We start from the raw sequence: 18,942 nt of genomic DNA, 5'->3' as shown, positions 1-18,942 counted from the left end.
TATCATTCTAAGGTGTCCGGGGATTAATGTGTCATGACTTGTCATTCATTCGTTACGATGCAGGTTTCTATGTTTCCATATAAACATGACATCCACCATCAGCAAGAATAAACATGTACTCCATCACATGAGAGGCTGCCTTTATATTCCCGGCTGCTGTGAAGACCAAAAGCTTGTTAAAGTCATAGTGGAAAGAAAGAAAGAAAGAAAGAAAGAAAGAAAGAAAGAAAGAAAGGAAGAAAGAAAGAAAGAAAGAAAGAAAGAAAGAAAGAAAGAAAGAAAGAAAGAAAAAGAAAACTTAGTAGGTTGGCTCTTGTTCCAACAAAGAAATATGATAAAAAATTCATTTTATGTGTATTGATTATATTTCCAAAATGGCCATCGTGGAAATCTCCATCATGTTACCTTGATGCTCCAGTGGACAACCATTTTTCTCATCTGAAAGAACAGAGGAGCTCCCACGTCATTTCTGTACCTCAGTCCTGTCCTTCTACATTCTATTGGCTGCACTGGACATTGAATGGCCTTTCTGGAACGTGGAAAAGCTTTGTTGCCCTCCAAATAAAACTCTTTCCAGGGGATTCTAGTAATACATGACTAATAGTCACATTGCTTTCCTACACACCCAGATCCCAAGTCTTTGTTGCAGCCAAGCAGACATTTTTTATTTGTTGGGAATGATGATTTCTTCAGTTGCCTGTTCTCCTTGTCCTGTACACTTACTACCAGTCACTTGATTCATGGACTCTCTTCTTGATATTTCAGGGATTACTTTATATCACAACTAGACCAGCTTAGCTAACTATGAAAGACTCTCCAAGAACTGCATATTCCATAAATCATTTATTATACTATATTAACATTTCTTCCAATTTATTTTTGCCTTCCTTTACTCTGGAATTATGGCTTAAATAAGGTCATGTCTTAGTCACAGTTGTATGACCAGCTCCTGAAATGCTTTTGATGCTGTATTAATAGATGTTAAAAGGTATTAGAAAAATAAGAAAAAGGTAGTGTAGGTGTTTGCAAGACACAGAAGCAGAAGAGTGATGTGCTGCTCAAGTTCTTTACTATATATGGTGGTTTGAATATGCTTGGCCCGGGGAGTGGCACTATTACAGGTGTGGCCTTGTTGGAGGAAGTGTGTCACTGTGGGGGTAGGCTTTGAGACCCTCCTCCTAGCTACCTGGAAGATAGTATTCTCCTTTCTGTCTTTGGAATGACGATGTAGAACTCTCAGTTCCTCCAATCCCACATCTGCCTGGACTTGGCCATGCCTCAACCTTGATGACAGTGTACCGAACCTCTGAACCTGTCAGTCAGCCCCAATTAAATACTGTCATTTATAATAGTTGTCTTAGTCATGGTGTCTGTTCACAGCAGCAAAACTCTAACTAAGACACCATGTTTGTAAAATCTTTCAAAATTCAGGACACAGCAAGTTTTAGTGAATTGATAAAGTCACTTCTGGGCATGAACGTAATATTAATATATTTCAGTAGTCAGTCTCAGATATTAGGTTCATTTCTTCCCCTTGAATCTCTTTCTATCATTTTAATCTTAGCAGAAACCATTCTCATAGCCCTTTTTAAAACTTAGAAAAGTAAGCCCACTCAATACCAGAAAACATAATTTCATTTTAACTTTCTTTGTCTTAGAATTAGAAAACACATATCCTATTATTATGATGAATAACACATATCCTATTATTATGAATAATATTATGAAAAACACATATCACATTGTCTATTGTTCTGCGAGATGAAGATGTGAATGTGGGTGAGAGATTATGAGCTGACATTTGAAGATACTATTGCCGATGTAGAAACTGAACTTGTCTGTATAAGCTAACTAGACTTGCATGCTGGCACAGTTAGTTTCCCTGCTGATGAGCACACTGCTCAAAACCAAAATACAGTAAGAGTTGACTTAATGTTCTCTTGGTTCATCATAATGACCAGGAATTTCCAAAGGCCACTATCTGTGGATTCTAAGCAGTTCAGCAAACAGACAAGTTAGGACACTGGGTTTCTAATATACATGGGATATAAGTGGCAACATCTAATTAGCTGGGTAGTTTCTTACTCGTTGTGTTAAACAAAAATAGTGGATGAATAAAACCTGCAAATAGTTTCTGTTAATGTAGAACTGTGGTTTTCCAAGAGTGCAAGGTAAATCCTCTTGGATTCCACTGTAGGATGAGAAGAGAGAATAATTACATAGGCCCCTAGGCCTTACAATTTGTCTCAACCAAAACATGCCTGCTTTTGTCTCCTTTGTTTACTTAAGATTATATATAAGCTTGTTTTTCTCAAAGAGTTTAAGATGAAAAGACTTTAAGAAGCTCCAACATAAATTACGTTTAAAGTACTTCTCAGACATGTTCCTAACCAACTAGATGGGGTAAATTAAGAAAATACTTTAGGTGGACACAGTGCCACATGCCTGTGTCTCAGGAAAACCACAGGACAGATGCTTTCTCATAAGATAAGCAAAAATGAAAGAGGAAACTATTATGTATCATTATATAATATTGTAAGAGATCATCTTTAAGGGTAAATTCTGCTGATTTCCAACAAAGTTAGAAATCTGACCAAAAAAAAAATGAACTTTATGTATATATGAAATAACATGTTAGAAACAATGAATATTTACAATTTGTACTTAGAAGTGAGTAACACTTGGGAAATATGATGGTAGAAAGTTGCATTAAAAACTGGTGACAATTTAGTTAAAGGGACTCACAGGACAAGGTAGTGATAAACCACAGGGCCATGTTTCTCAGAAAAGGTTTCTGCAGCCCATTTCTTTTTGAGGAAGACAATAATTTGTCGTTCTGCTAACTCTTTATAAATCCTATATGAGTCATAGGAGCTGCTTGTGACAATGACCTTTATGAAGCAGAAACTTAAGGAAATAATGAGCTCCATATCATCCTTGAAGGCATCCACCAATCACAGTGAAGATGCAATTGCTCAAGTTTCAGTACGTAGCCTATGGAAGAAACACGATTGTTTATCTAAAGTAATTTGGTAGTATGTAAGTTTCTTGAACAAACCACACACACACACATACACACACATACACACACACACACACACACACACACACACTGGTGCCACTAAAAGACTGGTCTCTACTGAGTGCTTACTCCCTTGTTCTCTGAAAGAAAGTTACTTGTCTTAGGTTTCTGGGGAAAAGTGACCATTTGCTGTCTACTTCTTTTATTCTGAGAAAAGATGCTCTTTTTGTCTTGTTAATAATGGCAGAATTAACGATTCATTGGAAAGAGCACAAAGAAAATATTAATTCCAAAACTTTTCTTTAAGTTTACAGAATCCAGATCATGCAGCAATGCAGTATATCAGCAGTCTGTTCAACAGAAGGGTGGTATATCCTGAATTTGTAACTCCCCTGGTGCCTATCTATCTGATATGCTTCTGTACAACTCCTATGGCTCCAGTTGAATATGTAGGGAGGATGGCCTTGTTGGGTAAAGGTGGGAGAGGAAGTCCTTGGTACTGAGAAGGCTGGATACCCTAGTTGGAGGAATTTGTGGGTGGGGAGGTGGGAGTGGGTGGGTGAGTGGGAGCACATCATCATAGAAGCAGGAAGAGGGGGGATGGGATAGGAGGTTCCTGGGTTGGGGGGAGGAAATGGGGAAAGAGGATAACATCTGAAATGTAAATAAAATATCCAACAAAAAAATTTGGGTGCTTGCTCCCCACAAAAGGATGATATTTGTTAGAAGGAGGCTGTGGTGATTTGAATGAGTTGAATGAGAATGGTACCCTGTAGTCTTGTGTATTTAAATGACTGGTCCCCATTAGTGGAACTGTTTGGGAAAGGTTAGGAGGTATGGCCTTGGTGGAAGAGGTATATCATTGAGGGCAGGCTTTGGGGGTTCAAAACATGCACCATTCCCAGTTAGTTCTTCTTTTCCTCCCCCCCCCCCCCTCCCCCCCCCCCCCACTCATGGCTGTTGTTACAGGATGTGAGCTGTCAGTCACTGCTTCAGTGTCATACCTGCCTGCTTGAGGCCATGCTCCTGCCATGGTCATGGACTCACCTTCTGAAACTCTAAGTCTCGATCATCTCTTTTCTTCTAAGAGTTACCATGGCCACGATGCTCTGTCATGGCAATATACAAACAACTAAGACAGACTCTCTATCTTCTTTGGTTTACTTAAGTTTCTGAATACATCTTTTTTCCTTACTCCAACAACTTATCATTAAGTCATTGGTGCTTTTGAGTGGCAAGCAAAGTACAAGGCTCATGGTCACACATTAGAATTTTTGATTAGATCTTCATTGATTTAGTATCAGGAGAAGTACAAAATGTCCATCTCCAGGAATGACTCCAGGGCAGACACTACAGCAGCATTATTGGAAATAATATTTCTCCCTTCTCTGTTTTGCTTCTGACAGAATCTTGTTCCATTGCCCTGGCTGACCTGAAACTCACTATCAGTACTGGTCTGGCTTAAAGTTAGGGCAATTCTCCTGCCTCTGCTTCTTGAGTGTTTGAATTAAAGGCATCTATCTCCATGCCTGTCTCTGTAATTGAATGTCTAAGAATAAATTTTTTAGGAAGAATGTTACACTAAAAGGCTGTCTGTCAGTTCCTAGATGATTACTTCCAATTTTTACAATATACTTTTTTTCTTTCCAAGTATAGGCATGAAAAATATTTTACTTAATTTAAAGTTACCATCTCTGACACTTTGGAGGTAAGAAAATTTAGCAGCATTATTGGTTTTGCAGACTACAGCCCTTGTGATGGGCAGTGGGGCACACTGCCTCTGACATACACAGAGAGCTGTTTTGTAACAGTGCTGACCCTAGAAATACAAAGAAGTTGACTGTACCTTTGTTTTCTCAACATTGTATCCAGTGAAAAATCCACACTGCACAGTTAGTTATTCACATAAAATATGAAACTATGAAGAACTTTGTGAAACTATGGAAGAACTTTGAACTGAAAAGTTATGTCTAGTTTTAACTTAGCTTCTGCTGTTTTCTAATTCTTTGAATAGCTCTCAAATAAAATGTTTTCTGAGAAAATAGTTTCATTCATTTTTTTTAGAATTTTGTATAATGTGTCTTGATCATATTTACTTCTCTCGTACCTCTTTCCCTGATCCACATCTCCTCCTTATCCACCCAACCTCGTATCTTTTTCATTTCTTTCCTTCACCTTCACATTCATCCATTTTTGTTGCTCATGTATTCTCAGATGTGTGGTCTTCTAAAGGAACATGGCCAATTTGTCAAGAATTTGAAAGAAAAGTGACTCTCTCTCCTAGTGGTTATCAATTTGCTCTTACCTGTGAAAGCTGCCTTAACATAGAACCCGAGAAGCTCACTCAGAAAACTGCTTAGCATCCACACAAGAAAACACTAGTTTGGAGCTCTAACAATGATGTAAAAATCTGGATATGGCAACAGTGTGGTCCTGCAACCTCCCCATAGCACTGGGGAGGTAGAAACAGTAGGATCCATATAATTCACTACCAAGACAGTTTAGCCAAAAGCACTGTACTCCAAATTTAGCAGGAGACCCTGTCTCTAACAAAACAAAACAAAACAAAAAAAATAAGGTGGAAAGAGATAGAAAGACATTTCAGGCACACACACACACACATTTCAGACACACACACACACACACGCCTGCCCCCTGAAGACTGTGTGTACGAGCTCTGTGGTCTACAGTCCTTTTCTAGCTACTCACAAACACTGTGCATTTGGAAATTCTGAAGCCTTTATAGTTCTTGCTCTTTCTCCTACGAGTCAATCAATTTCCAAAGGACATGCAATTTACCAGAGTCTGAAGCAATAGTTTTCTGATGCTGTATTCTGTTTTCTAATTTCCTATATATTTTCCTCATACTTTTGTGCTGTCAAGAAGAATAAACATTGTCATTGGACTTTTACTGGTTTTTGAAAAAAGATCCACACACAGGGGTGGGCAACTACTTGCAGGTAACTCAAATCAGGTTCTCTACAGGAACGTCCTCTTTTTAAATATAGTACAATCATTAAAGTACATGAAACTTACAAGCTGAGCCCACATGGAACAGGAAGGCCCGATGGCCAAGCACCATGTCAAGTTCATCTCTGGAGAGTGCAGACTTTTGAGTTTCTGAAAATTTAACTCATGGTTGCAAATTACAGACAGCCTGTCATGTAGATCATTGGAAAGGACATTATTTCACAACTGCAATATTTAAAAATGGATCACAATTTTGGAAGGCTCCCTTCTTCTAGTTGGGAGGGGTCTTACAGATGTATGCTCTCAGTATCTGATTTCATGTCTCATGAGCAAGCACCTGTCCATCCATTACCTTGGTTGCCCATTTCCTAATGAGGTTTCCTCCTCAAAAGTCAGCTTGACCCTTACAAGGGCAGGGCACCCTGTTTTATTTCTAACACAAATCACTTGCTCTTACTGTCATAAATCTGGTGTCCAGTGGAGTTTATGAGATAATCTGTACCTGTCCGATGGGAGTAGATGTTGTGATTGCACACAGTCTGCAGGATAAGTAGATTTCTGGCTAGGTGAGCTCCTCAGTGTCTCAAATACGCTGATACAAGGATAGGTTTCCAGGAGACAAAGATTGTAGGGTTCCAACATTTGTTTAAGCTCAAAACCCCCATTTCATTATGCCCATCAATAAATTATACTTCTAGATGTGAATCTTGTCTTGTCTTAATTATTATGTTCCTTAAAAATTTTTACAGCAATAGAATTTCTATACTTTATTAAGATATGTAAATTAAATTCATTACTGTATGTAAAGTATACAGATGGCCCTTGATAGAGATAGACTTTGTACAATTAGAGAGGTGATATTACTGTAATGAATGAAGATAAACAGAGAAGAGAAAATGGAGTAGCATATAAATATATAAGTTACAGTGACTTGTTTTTTTTCTATTGATTTGCAAGGCATTATTTATCAGATGGCTCTAGTGGCTCTGAACACAGGTTATCTCTTTTCTAAATCCTATAGGAAGAAGAATAAAAGCTTCCTAACACCATCAAATATAGAAACTGCCTATGTTTTTTTTTAAAGGTTACAGGTGAGTTTGTGTCTTTAGAAGGTCCCAGCCAGAAATCAGTTATTGCTTAATTTCAGTTGCTTATTCATGGAGGCAGTGGCTGGGTTGGATTAACCCTGTTTGCGGTAAAGATGCTTTTTATTGAGAGATGAGCACCAATCGGTTACCTCCAGGAACATGACTTGATGACTAAAGTCAGACATACTTTCAAATCAAACCTTGAAATGCCTCATCTTTAGGTTGAATTTTTTCCCATATGACTTCTTACTACTCTCTGGAATGGGATTGACAAGTGAGTTTATGAATGCACGAAGAGCTTTATTATGTGAGAATCAGCCTACTTACCATTAACTTGAACCAGTGAGACACCAGCTGGCAAAGCTCTTGCGTTCCTTGTCTTCTGATTTAAGATGCTACGGCTTGTCTTTTTTCCTATGGTCCTTGGCTCTGTAGAGGGAGTCTGGAACGCCATAACCATGTCCGCTCTTGTATCATCCTCTTCTGGTCTGGGAAACACAAGAGTAGGGTTCACATTCAAAGGGTGCATGAGTATTGCTTCACGGTCTTCCCTGTGATTTCCCCATCTCTGTCTCAGGTGCTGAGTGTGTCAAGCGCCAGGTACTCTGTTCACATCTGTGCTCCTTCCTATGCTACTCTCTCACTTAAATGCGTCTCCCATGTTTCCTCCTTTAGCTTTTAAAAAAACAATATCTTGAGTGCACCCCGTAACGTGAAGACATGTTACTGTATTTTTGTTTTTTAAAAAAGGTTTGGTCCTCTCGGGCTTTTGCAACCAGTGTAGTTCACATCCCTCAGCTGTTCAAAACGCAGAGAATAAGTAGCCAGCTGTGAGGTGCCAGTTCTGAAATGGGAAACAAGCCTTGTACCCAAATCTCTGGGAATATCATGGAAGGGGGTATGGAAGATTGTAAGGGCCAGAGAATCAGGAGGTCAAGACAGATGTTATACTCAAGAACTCGCATCAGCTATGGCTGACTGTGTAAGTCCTGCATAAGACCATACCAGTCAACAGTACTGGAGGGAAGAAGGTCCATAAGACCTGTGTTACAGTTATGGAGCTACAAGCAGCCAACAACTGATGAGGGAGGAAGAGTCAAGTTTCCCCAGGAACGAGTTTCTTTGTAGGTTAACTACATGCCAGAGGTCAGCCTTACGCCTATATATATGTATGTTTAAGTATGGGTAATGCTATGTGTATGGTTGATGCTAACAGAACTTAGAAGGATGTGTGTGTGTGTGTGTGTGTGTGTGTGTGTGTGGTATCCATATATACACAGGTAATAATAGAAACAGAGGGCACAAATGTGAAACAGAAATGTTGGTGGCACACAAGAGGAATTGTAGGATGTGATAAAATGCACCATACTCGCAACAGCTTAAAAACATAAAAACCTCTGAGGGCTTAAAGAAGCCTCATGTTCTCGTGAGGAAAAAAATCAGATACCTGATATATGACTCACCTCTACAGCATCAGTGAGAAGTGGTTCCCCGACCCCAGGGCAGTCATTAAGGTGTGGAAACTTTGCTTTGCTAGAGAGAACGTTCCTTGTTTGACTCTATTTTAAAAGTTATTTGTATAGAACTTCAAGTGTCCACCCTTTAATTTTCCATTACACAAAGCTTAGAGCAACCAGTTTCAATGCATTTTAAGCAGTGATTCTTTCTTCCAGATAAAATATTGGAAGAGAGCAGTGTATGGGCTCTCAGACTCCAGATGATCACACCTGCTTCCTTAAATGGCTTCAAGTCCAATCACCTCTGCAAGTGAACGTTCACAGAGACTCACAGAGACTCACAGAAGGGAAAGGAAACCGTGAAAGGTGCTCCTGTTTGGAGACGGGGAGGAGAGTGAGAACTGAGGTTCTGTTTGGGACTCTCAGCATGTGTATCTTTATGTACAATTAAAATGACTTAGATGTTCAAACTCAGATGCTAGAAATCTTCCTTCAGTATGGTCTTGTCTTTATATTTATATACAGCAAAATATACCTATGTGATTCATTAAAGTTTTTAAAGTTGACAATGATACCTACTAATCTTTCATTCTCCCTATTTTTATACCACAAAACAACAGTTCTAAAAAAAAAAAAAACCGTGAGTCTAACCTATCTGAATCTTTGGCTAAAAATTAAGGAAGTAATATCAATCCCGAGACATGATATGTCTCACATTGCATTTTGGCTCCAGAACAGGGAAGTGTAAGTAACTCAAATTTTATGTTAAATTGGGAAATGGGGACCCAAATATTTTTCCATCTTAAATAAGAGGAATGAAAACATTTTACTGAGTTTAATGTCCACAACAATCGCATAATCAAAACTGGCTACAAACTGGGAGTTTCTCAGACTAAGGAGATTTGGCTAAAATGCTACAAAAATTAGAATTCAAAGGCAGAGGGTATACAATGTAGAAATTTTCAGCATTTATATGCTGTTTACATCCTAAATTACCCAACCATATTATAATAACTTCATGTGGGGGGCTGGAGAGGTGGCTCAGTTGTTAAGAGCGCTTGCTGCTCTTGAGGAAGACGAGAGTTCAGTTTCTTGCACCCACATGGTGGCTCACAGACACTCTCTCTTCTGGCCTCTAAGGGCTCAGGACAGGAGTGATGAACATACGGACATGCAGACAAAACACTAATTAGAGTGAAGTAAAAATAAACTTTTAAAAATTCCTTATCAAGTCATGAGTTATCACATGTACAAAACTCTAGTTGAACCTTCAATAGTGCATCTGCCTACCGGTAAGAAAATAATTGCCACCCTTCCCTTCCAATAAATCCGGCTAAGAGTTCCACTTGCTCTCATCAAGGTTTTTTTTGTTTTGTTTTGTTTTGTTTTTTGTATATGTTCGTTGTACAAAGTCGTGGGTAATTGCATTTTTGTTTGAGTATCTTTTTTCTCTTTGAAATGATTCATACAAACTCATGGGTTTGTGCCTGTCTGTTCTGCTGCGTGATTTTTTTTAAATAACAAAGTAGAAACCTCTGAGTAATTTCACCGACTGATATGAGTCGTGCCTCCCCACCCAAGCAAAAGGGAGTATCAATTACGACACGATCATCTTTTGGTTCGGGCATGTTGGCCTGACACTAGGGCTTGGTTACGGGTAAAACTTATGATCCGATTTTGTAGTACACTTCCCCTTCTTGGTGTTTTTGAAGAATCTGTCAGAAGTATAGGACCTGGTGCATGCAGAGGCATGGCCTGGGTTTATCCAGGGCTGTGGATTAAGGTGGATTTCGGGTGGCACAGCTAGTGGGTAGGGCTTCAGTGCTCACTCTATCCGTTGTAACCTTCTCTTTGGGTAACATGGGCATATCACTTCTCTCTTCCCCACGTCGTACCTTCTGAATTTTCAGGATGAGTTTAGCCCTGTACCTCGAAGCTATTCTAGAGACAATATTTCTGAAGAGCCCCGGTAAAGTGTCTGGAGATATTAGTTATGTGAGGGGCCCCCACGTCCTTTCCCTTTGTCCCTTCAGTTTCGCAACTACATCCTTGCCCAAATATACATACGTTAGTCTGACTACGTGGTTTTTGACGTAGCGCTTGTTCAAGGATGAATCTATAAATGTTTCATCTACCTGTCATTATAAAAAAAGAAAAAGAAAAACAATGTGTTAGTAGGATATTTTATAATAAAAACTATTAAACGGTAAACAAGTAGAATTTTCACAGTAACAATATTATTTAAGTTAGTGATTTTTTGCAATAATTCAGTTAGTCACTCTTTTAAAAAAAAAGTCTAGAAAAAGAATATAGCTCTTACCCTCAAGGTATATGTGAGTGGCATTTAAAATGGATGCTTTTTATCATGACTTTTAGTGTATGTTACCAAAGCTGAAATTTATTTTTAAATGAACATCAGATAATTTTGTACTACTTCCAACTGTTTGCTCTGTATAAAAGAATCTTTCTGCAAAATGTCTGAAGGAAAGAAAATTGGAACTTCCCATAAGTGTACAGCTTTTACATTTAATAAAAATGTTTGTGAAATATACATGCAAACATTCTGGATGGTCCCACCCTGAGTCCACCCTCTTTCCTGTTTAAATCTATGAAGAAACTTTTTGTTTCTTCTGAATTTTCAAATTTAAAAACAAAATAACTTCTCAGTTTGTAGTAATCTACGGGTTGCATATTTCAGATAAATTCTGTATAAAATACACATAAGCAAAATAATTCATATTTAAGGGAAATGTTATACAGACTTTTCCACACGGAAGTACATAATAAAATGTAAAACCACATTACCATTAATTTATAGTATATTTAGTACATAATCACTTGCTCTGTAGAGCTTTAGTTATGAAGTATACAGGGGACTGGGGATTGGGGAGAAACAAATTTCTAATTCATTGTAGACTCTAAGGCTAGCCAGAAATGGGGTAAGAAATATCATGTAAAAGTGATGGATCTCGTTTTATACCACTAAGGAAGAAGAAGAATATAAAATTTTGACAGTAAGTATGTAGTTTCAAGCCTGCTACATCAAGATGCTATAGTCTGTCACAGGTACGTTTGATTTCAGTACCTTCTAACAACCACTTGGTGGCGATAATGTCTTCGGAATGTAGGCAGATGAACTAAATGTGGGAGAGGGAGGAGTGGAAGGACGGTGGGAGGGAAGAACAGAGGGAGAGGGGAGAGAGGGGAGAAGGGGAAGGGGAGAGGGGAAAGAGGGGAGAAGAGAGGAGAAGAAAAGAGAAGGGAAGGGAAAGGGGAGGGAGGGGAAGGGAAGGGGAGAGAAGGGGAGGGAAGGGGAGCGGAGAGAGAAGGGGAGAGAAGGGGAGAGAAGGAGAGAGAAGGGGAGATGAGAGAGGAGAAGGGGAGGGGAGAGAGAAGGGAAGAGAAGAGAAATCCAAAGTCCTAAATCCTAAAGGCAAGGGCATGAAATGCGACTTTTGTTTTTAAAAGAGCAAGACATACAAATGGAGGAAAGATGTTTTAGGAGTAATGGACCAAGTGATGACTTCTTTACCCCTTTTAAAATCTTACAGATGCTTCATTAGGAGCCAGGACTCTCATTACTTTAACCCTTACAGTTACTCTATGAAATAAGAGTCATTTGATTCGCCACAAGTACTCCATCAGTACTGTGTCATTCCAAGTTCTAGGACGCTTTCTTCTTCTCCCAGCACAGATATAAATGGGTTTGCTGAAAGTTCGTTGTCATTAACACAATCTAGTAGAGTCAATGACTTAAAAAATCCTACCTGTCACTTCAGGGCATTTGTAGCTTTGTAATTAGGAGCCGAGTGTCCTGATATTGAACAAAAGACCCCTTTAGGGTAGTACTTAGTTTCTGCTTAGTGACTTTGGAATGCTGCAAATTGCACTGAGATTAAATAGAAAGAGGGCAACTGGAGGTTACTTGGGTGTTTAATAAAAAAGGTAGGGAGAGGTTGACAACTCAAACATATCCGCCCAGCCATTCAGCTCATTCCCAGTCATTCCTGAAGTCGCTGTTTGCACATGTCAAGGGCCCTTTCTGTTAGATCCTTCCTAATTGGTTTCTTCTTTGACAGTAATCTATGTTTTCACATGAGGGTATTTCTAGGTTGAGATTGCAAAACTAGGATAGTTCTTCTACTGAGGATTGCATACAAGCTCCTATTTCCAACTTAACCTTAGTTGATCTCCTGAGAACTAAAGGAACCAAACTCAGGCCATGAGAAAAATAGATTTTGTTATTTTATCTTAAGTATAAGAATGTTACCATAGAAGCTATGATAGGATATACATTTTAAAAAATAATCACTCATTTTAACTGTAGAGATGTGTCCATGCGCCTGTGCAGCCATAGAATAGAATCTCAGACAGTTGGGGGCCATCAGAAGTGAGTGCTGGGAACTGAACTCACATCCTCTGGAAGAGCTCTTAAACACTCCTTACCTCTCAGCCAATTCTCCGGCTTGACATAATTTTTAAAATATCTGTAGCTTCAGTAAAGCTTACTTGAAATTACTGTTGCTGCAGGGATGGAGTCATTACATTTAATCTTTGTCAACATCAGCAGACATCTGATGGCGTCCCAGTCTCTTGCCAGCCTGTCTGTTCAGCCCTCTTTATGCCAGTACCAGACCTGGCCTCCATTATCCTGCATACTTGATCTTTGACCTATGGGGTCCTTCTACCTTCTGGTAATATCGCTTCTCTGAATCCCAGTTATCCTTGGGGATCTCTCTCAGGGAATCCTCTAGGGTTTAGTTGATCCTTCCTCCTCATGTGAATCTCACGTCCTACTGTCTTGATTTTTCTCATCCAATTTACTCTTTCTATGTATTTGCATATTTATTAATATAAACATATTATTCCTTTTATCAAACAGTAATGTGCAAACATGGTGATTTTGTTTTCCTAGTCTGCAATATTTGTAATGGTAGCTATATTGCTTGTTGTTGTAGAATGTATAAATAAAAGAGAGAAATTTTATATCAGAGAGCCTCATGTTTGCCAGTTTGAGGTTAGGTTTAAATGTATCCTTTACATAGGCTGAGATCAATGCTTCTGAACAAAAAAGAAAATTGCATGTGGACTCTTTGAAGCATTTTTTTTTTCTTCTTCTCATGGCACTCCCCAGTAGTTTGTCTCCCTGTGGCAAGTTGCTCTGCTCTGAGTCTCCATGTGGTAAATGTAGAATTCAGTATCACTATTGTCTCCTAACTGGGTGCTAAGTTCAAACTCTTTTGCATGTGAGCACATTTGCTTGCCTCATCAGCGGTCAGAGGTGAATACTATTACTATCTACATTATTTGGATGAGGAAGTGACTTGCCCTAATTGACACAGCATTGAACCACGGAATCAGAATTAGGCCTAGGCCGGCAAGCTTCTCAGCTTGATAAGGTCCTCACGGTACCAGCCTAAGGATGAGCACCCGGCACCGGGAGCTCCTGATCACCCGGCACCGGGAGCTCCTGATCACAATGGCCAGTGACCTGTGGCTACTTGAGCCCAAAACTGCAAAGCTCTGCAAGATCTGCCAAAAATAAACAGCGGATATTAGTACCTTTTACTGTGATCCAGTTATAATGTTGTTTTATTGACTGGAAATTCTAGATACTGCATATAATGTGCATTGAGAGGCCAGGGGTCCATGTTAGATGTCTTCCCCAATCATTTTTCATCTTTTTTTTTTTCTCACTGAGCCTGGAGCTCACTCATTGGCTAGACTGCCTGGGCAGTGAGATTCAAGGAATCTCCTGTATCTACCACCCTTGTGCTGCAGGGATAAAAGCTTTTGTGTATGGCATTTTAAGTGATGGTAGGGATCCTAGCCTTGCACAGCAAGCATTTTAGTGACTAAGCCATGCCCCTAAAATGTGGAGGAAGGGTTTGAAAAGTGAGATCTAAATCTTTCCTTCGGAGTTGGTTGGAACATGGCCAGCATGAGCACCAGGCAGTGTTTACAGTATTTCCAGGCTCGACGAACTGAGATAAGGTCTACCTCTTCTGGCTTTGAACACAGAGCTACATCTACTAGAGAAAGGAGTTGGATCCAGGGTCACCTGAGGTCTGGAGATGTGGGTGGAGTGATATGGAAGTGTGGCTTTCTGATTACCTTAAATCAAAAAGGAATGAGATCACTAAAGAGGGTGTGATATTTCATAATGTTGTCAGTTTCTTGCACTACTCTTTTTCAATGACTCTTCGTAGAATGCCTGAGGGAAATGCACACCCGTGACTAATCGTACATTGCTGGATTTACTGTGCTAGGTAACCGTATCCCACCTTGATTAATATTCCTGAGATGGGAGAGGCAAAGTACATAGGTCTACAAGAAAAGGTTACAATAAAAACATTATAAAAGATAAAGTGCTTTCAGTGTGCCTCAAAAATCAAGATCTACAGATTATCTTCAGAAAGATATAACAAATAGGCATCTATTTAAGATAGTACTAAAGATATTTAAAAGCAAGGATTCCAAAGCAAGGGAGAGAATGTCACCATGTAGAAAGCTCATGTCCTCTCCAAGCTTATCTCTTAAATCTCTAATTTGGGGACAGACACACACACACACATACACACACACACACTGAGAATTTATTCAGTCTCTTTTTAACGTCCAACGTGTTACTGTATTTCCGATTGTGAATTAATAATCTACATATATTGTAGGTTACCCAGGGGGAGTGAAGTCTGTGCCACACGTCTATATCATGGTCAGAGATGTCTTATATTGCTGCCCTTCTCAGAAATCTCTCCTCCAACAGCACACTCACACACAGCTTTGTGCAACTATAGATCACTTACACTAAACATGCGTGTAAAGTTATGATGTAGACATTCTCTCTTTGTTATGCTCGCTTCCATTACTGTTTTCCTCACCAAACACTGATGCCAGGAAATGATAAGAACATTTTTATATAGTAAGTGATTCCGGTATATTGGTTAGGAAATATATTTATATGAAAAAAATAAATGAAAGAATTTTAGGTTTTAATCATTTCATCTTCAACTTTAGCTGAGCCTCTCCATACCAGGAGAACAATTTACTAGAAAAGGACCACATTTGGAGTTACCTACATGTCTTCAGATTTTTTTTTCTCCTTTAGTTAGTAGCTAGTTCTCTCACTTGGGGAAGATAATGACATCTCTACTATGCTAATAAATATTAGCTATGAAATATACAACTCCTATCCTTTGTCAGGATTCACATGAAACAGGTCTATAGACATCTGCACTATTCTTAGCCAGCTCTGCCTGCCTCAGTTCTGGAAGGAACGACGTCTGAGTCCTCTAGGGGACGCAAGTACTTTTCATTCCCACATTCTCAGCCAATGAGCATGAAATGTCTTCCATTTCTGCTAGTTTTAAATTATCATTATAGGGTCTCACTATGTAGCTCAGGCTGGCCTCAGACTTGTGATTACTGGATTGGACCACCATTTTGTTCTGTCTTTGTTCTTTCCTCTCATTTAAATTTTCTTCAAGCTTCCGAACTCAGTGTCTTCTTTCAAGACATGCATCCACAGCCCAAATCCAAACAATGGACATCTCTTGTGTGCCTCTCTGTTGGTATGAATTCAAACATCAGATCTTCTTTAACATTGTGGCTAGGTTGAAGTTCACTACCGTCACATCCCTGCTGCTGTTTTGTCTCAATATCACTTCTGCTGTGGTGTTCATCAAATCCAGATCCTTTGCTCTGACTTCTAATTGGCGTTGTTCCTAAAATAACTCTGTCAAAAAAAATTACTACCTGCGAAATTCATAATATCTTTGTTTTTAGTAGCTGAGTTGGATGAAGACAGATGCAGAGAGTCACAGGCAAACATCGGGAGGAGCTTGAGGAGACTTGTGGAAGAGTAGGAATAGAAACGAGCAAGCTGGAAGGGTCAAAGACACCACAAGGACACCTAGAGTCAACATACCTGGGTCCGTGAGGGTTCACGGAGCTTGAGCCACCAGCCAGGGATCATGCTGGAGCTGGACCTAGACGCCCTATATATTTGTGGTAAATGTACAACTTGATCTTCATGTGGGTCCCCTACCATGTGAAGTGCAGGGGTTGGGGGTTGTTTTGTCCTCTCGTTTCCTTTCCCCCTACCTGGACTGCCTAGTTGGGCTTCCGTGAGAGAGGATGTGCCTAGTCCTGCCGGGACCAGATGTCTTAGGGTGGGTTGGTACCCAAAAGGGACTTCCCTTCTCTAAAGAGCAGAGGGGGCAATAGGAAGACGGAATTATAAGGGTGGGAGTGGGAGGAGAGGACGGAGTGGGGATTGTAACCAGAATGTAAGCTGAATTTTTTTTAAAAAAAGGCAAGAACAGAAAAAATTACTACCTATATCCAAGTGTTTTGTCTCTATAACTCTAGATAAAAAAAAATCAAGGATATTTTGAGGGTAATTTGGGGCCCTGTTTCTGGTGTTTCTGAGCATAAACAAGACAAAATGAAGAACTTCTTTGGCACAGGAGTACGTTCTCAGTACATGGGGAAAGTGAAGAAAACTCTGACTGTTGCCATGGTTTGTAATCTCAGGGGACCTGGATAACTGACAGAGAATAGTGTGTCAGTAGCAAAGAGGTTCTGGGAATCTGAGCCATGGGACACGGGAAATGCACTCACATAGATGATTCTTCCAGAAGACCACTGTCCTGGGGACAGACGTTCACTAAGGATGTGACTGTCAAACCATAATGCCCGCTTTCACAGCCTTGAAGTATCATTTACTGAGATAATCAAAATGTGTGTTCTTGAGCACGTTAGGTTTTCTGTGCCTTCGTGTTCCCACCTATAAAATCTAGGTTGTAAATTGTTTCCCTCAAAGGGTTGTCACTGAGAATTAAGTAGAGTAAATGTATAAGATACTCAAGGTGTTATTTCATTCTCTATATAGACATAGATGGGTTTATATATTATCACGGTCATTATGGTATAACAAGTTGATAACTTCCATTTGTTTAATGATCCTAATGGTTGCAAATGTTTTTGATATTACTGAAAATATTCTTCAAGTAAAACGACCTCTCTGTGATTATCCTTATCCTCATAAGATCTGGATAGAAATGAAATATCCTGTCCCTTGTGTGATTTTATTTTGCTTTACAGTGGTGTGAAAACTGGAGAGTCAGAGCACTTTGAGTGCTGAATTTCAGTCTTTTCTTGGATTAGCAATATGGATGGGACATGTTCTTCCAGTGCTGGGCAACAGTACTCAGCAACGTGGTATGTTTTAGTGATTTTTTTTGCATATGAATATCTGAAATAACCCAAGCCATCTATCAGTTTATTATAAAACAGGCCTTGTGTACGAATATTTTATCCAACTCTAGGCTAATGTATATGTCCTGGGTGTCTTTAGAGCAGCTCAGGCTGAGCTACATTTGGTAAAATAAGTGTATCATATGCTTTTTTGCCTTTTAATATTTTCAGCTTATCTTGGGCTCATTGTGGTAACGTGATAACAACTTAAAGAATATTTTTCCTCGTTCCAGAAAACCAGTCTTCTCTAAAAGATATGAAGGGATATCTACATCCCTCACAATGTTTCTCGGAATTGGGAGTTTTGGCAATATTGGGGAATGAACTCAATTTACTTTTACATCTCCATTCGTGTGGGTAAAGCCAAAACTATGAGGCAGAACAGGATCAGCAGCCGTCTTTCTTGGCGATCCAATTAGTATCCACAGAGGAAAGAGAAGAAGCTGGTTTTACTCATTAGGATTTAGCAACTATTAAGAGGAGTGGCTCAGGATGCGGCTTGAAGCCTTCCAGGAAGTTCCATAAAGCGAACTCTGTAAGGGAAGGGGAGATCGCTGCTTGATTTAAGCTAGTGAGATAATACAAAGCTTTCCCTGACCACAGGGATCCTCCTCGGTCTGCTTTTCCTTTGAGATTCTCCTACACTTAAGACCCTCTACACAGTTTAATCCTTAATTATATCCTGCCCTGCTTTCCAGCTCCACGCGTGTCACTCACATCTCCCTCAAGAGATTGCAACAACTTGAAAAGACAGATCATATTTCCTTTACTGAAAGACCTATGCGCCAAGAAAAACAATAAGCTTAATACTCATACTAAGAGAAGCTTAGGCTGCTGCCTGTATGTGGGGTCTGTTCTAGCTGGGCTGTAGTGTCTGGCCTCAACGGACAGGAAGGAAGTATGTAGTGGTCCCCACCCACTCAGAGGAGAAGGGGAGTGGGATGGGAGAGGAATTGTGAGAGGAATTACTGGGAGGGGGCTGGATGTAAAGTGAATGAGTAAAAAGGCAAAATTAAGTTTAAAAAAATTAAAAAAACAAGAAAACCTTAGAATGCTTAGTTAGCTGTTTTTGAAAAGTAGCTCATTAAATGGTGTCTAAAAACCAGTTCTCTGTTAAGGTCACACTCAAGGGTATTCACCAGAAGAA

The 18,942-nt window shown here is 39.5% G+C and overlaps 1 protein-coding gene across 1 annotated transcript in view; it reads right to left on the bottom strand.

The window, feature by feature from the left end:
* Tmprss11a (transmembrane serine protease 11A) overlaps window positions 1-18,942 on the bottom strand; it is a 48,447-nt gene that overhangs the window by 9,365 nt on the left and 20,140 nt on the right. The window contains exons 4-6 of the mRNA XM_028786789.1: window positions 10,605-10,672; window positions 7,408-7,568; window positions 1,862-1,900 (exon numbers count right to left, since the gene is read on the bottom strand). Coding sequence (XP_028642622.1) covers window positions 1,862-1,900; window positions 7,408-7,568; window positions 10,605-10,672 — 268 coding nt within the window. The remainder of the gene's footprint in view (window positions 1-1,861; window positions 1,901-7,407; window positions 7,569-10,604; window positions 10,673-18,942) is intronic.

This window comes from Grammomys surdaster, unplaced genomic scaffold, assembly GCF_004785775.1.
Source record: "Grammomys surdaster isolate TR1022 unplaced genomic scaffold, NIH_TR_1.0 125581, whole genome shotgun sequence".
NCBI classification, from domain to species: domain Eukaryota; kingdom Metazoa; phylum Chordata; class Mammalia; order Rodentia; family Muridae; genus Grammomys; species Grammomys surdaster.
This window is presented reverse-complemented; position numbering and strand designations above follow the sequence as displayed.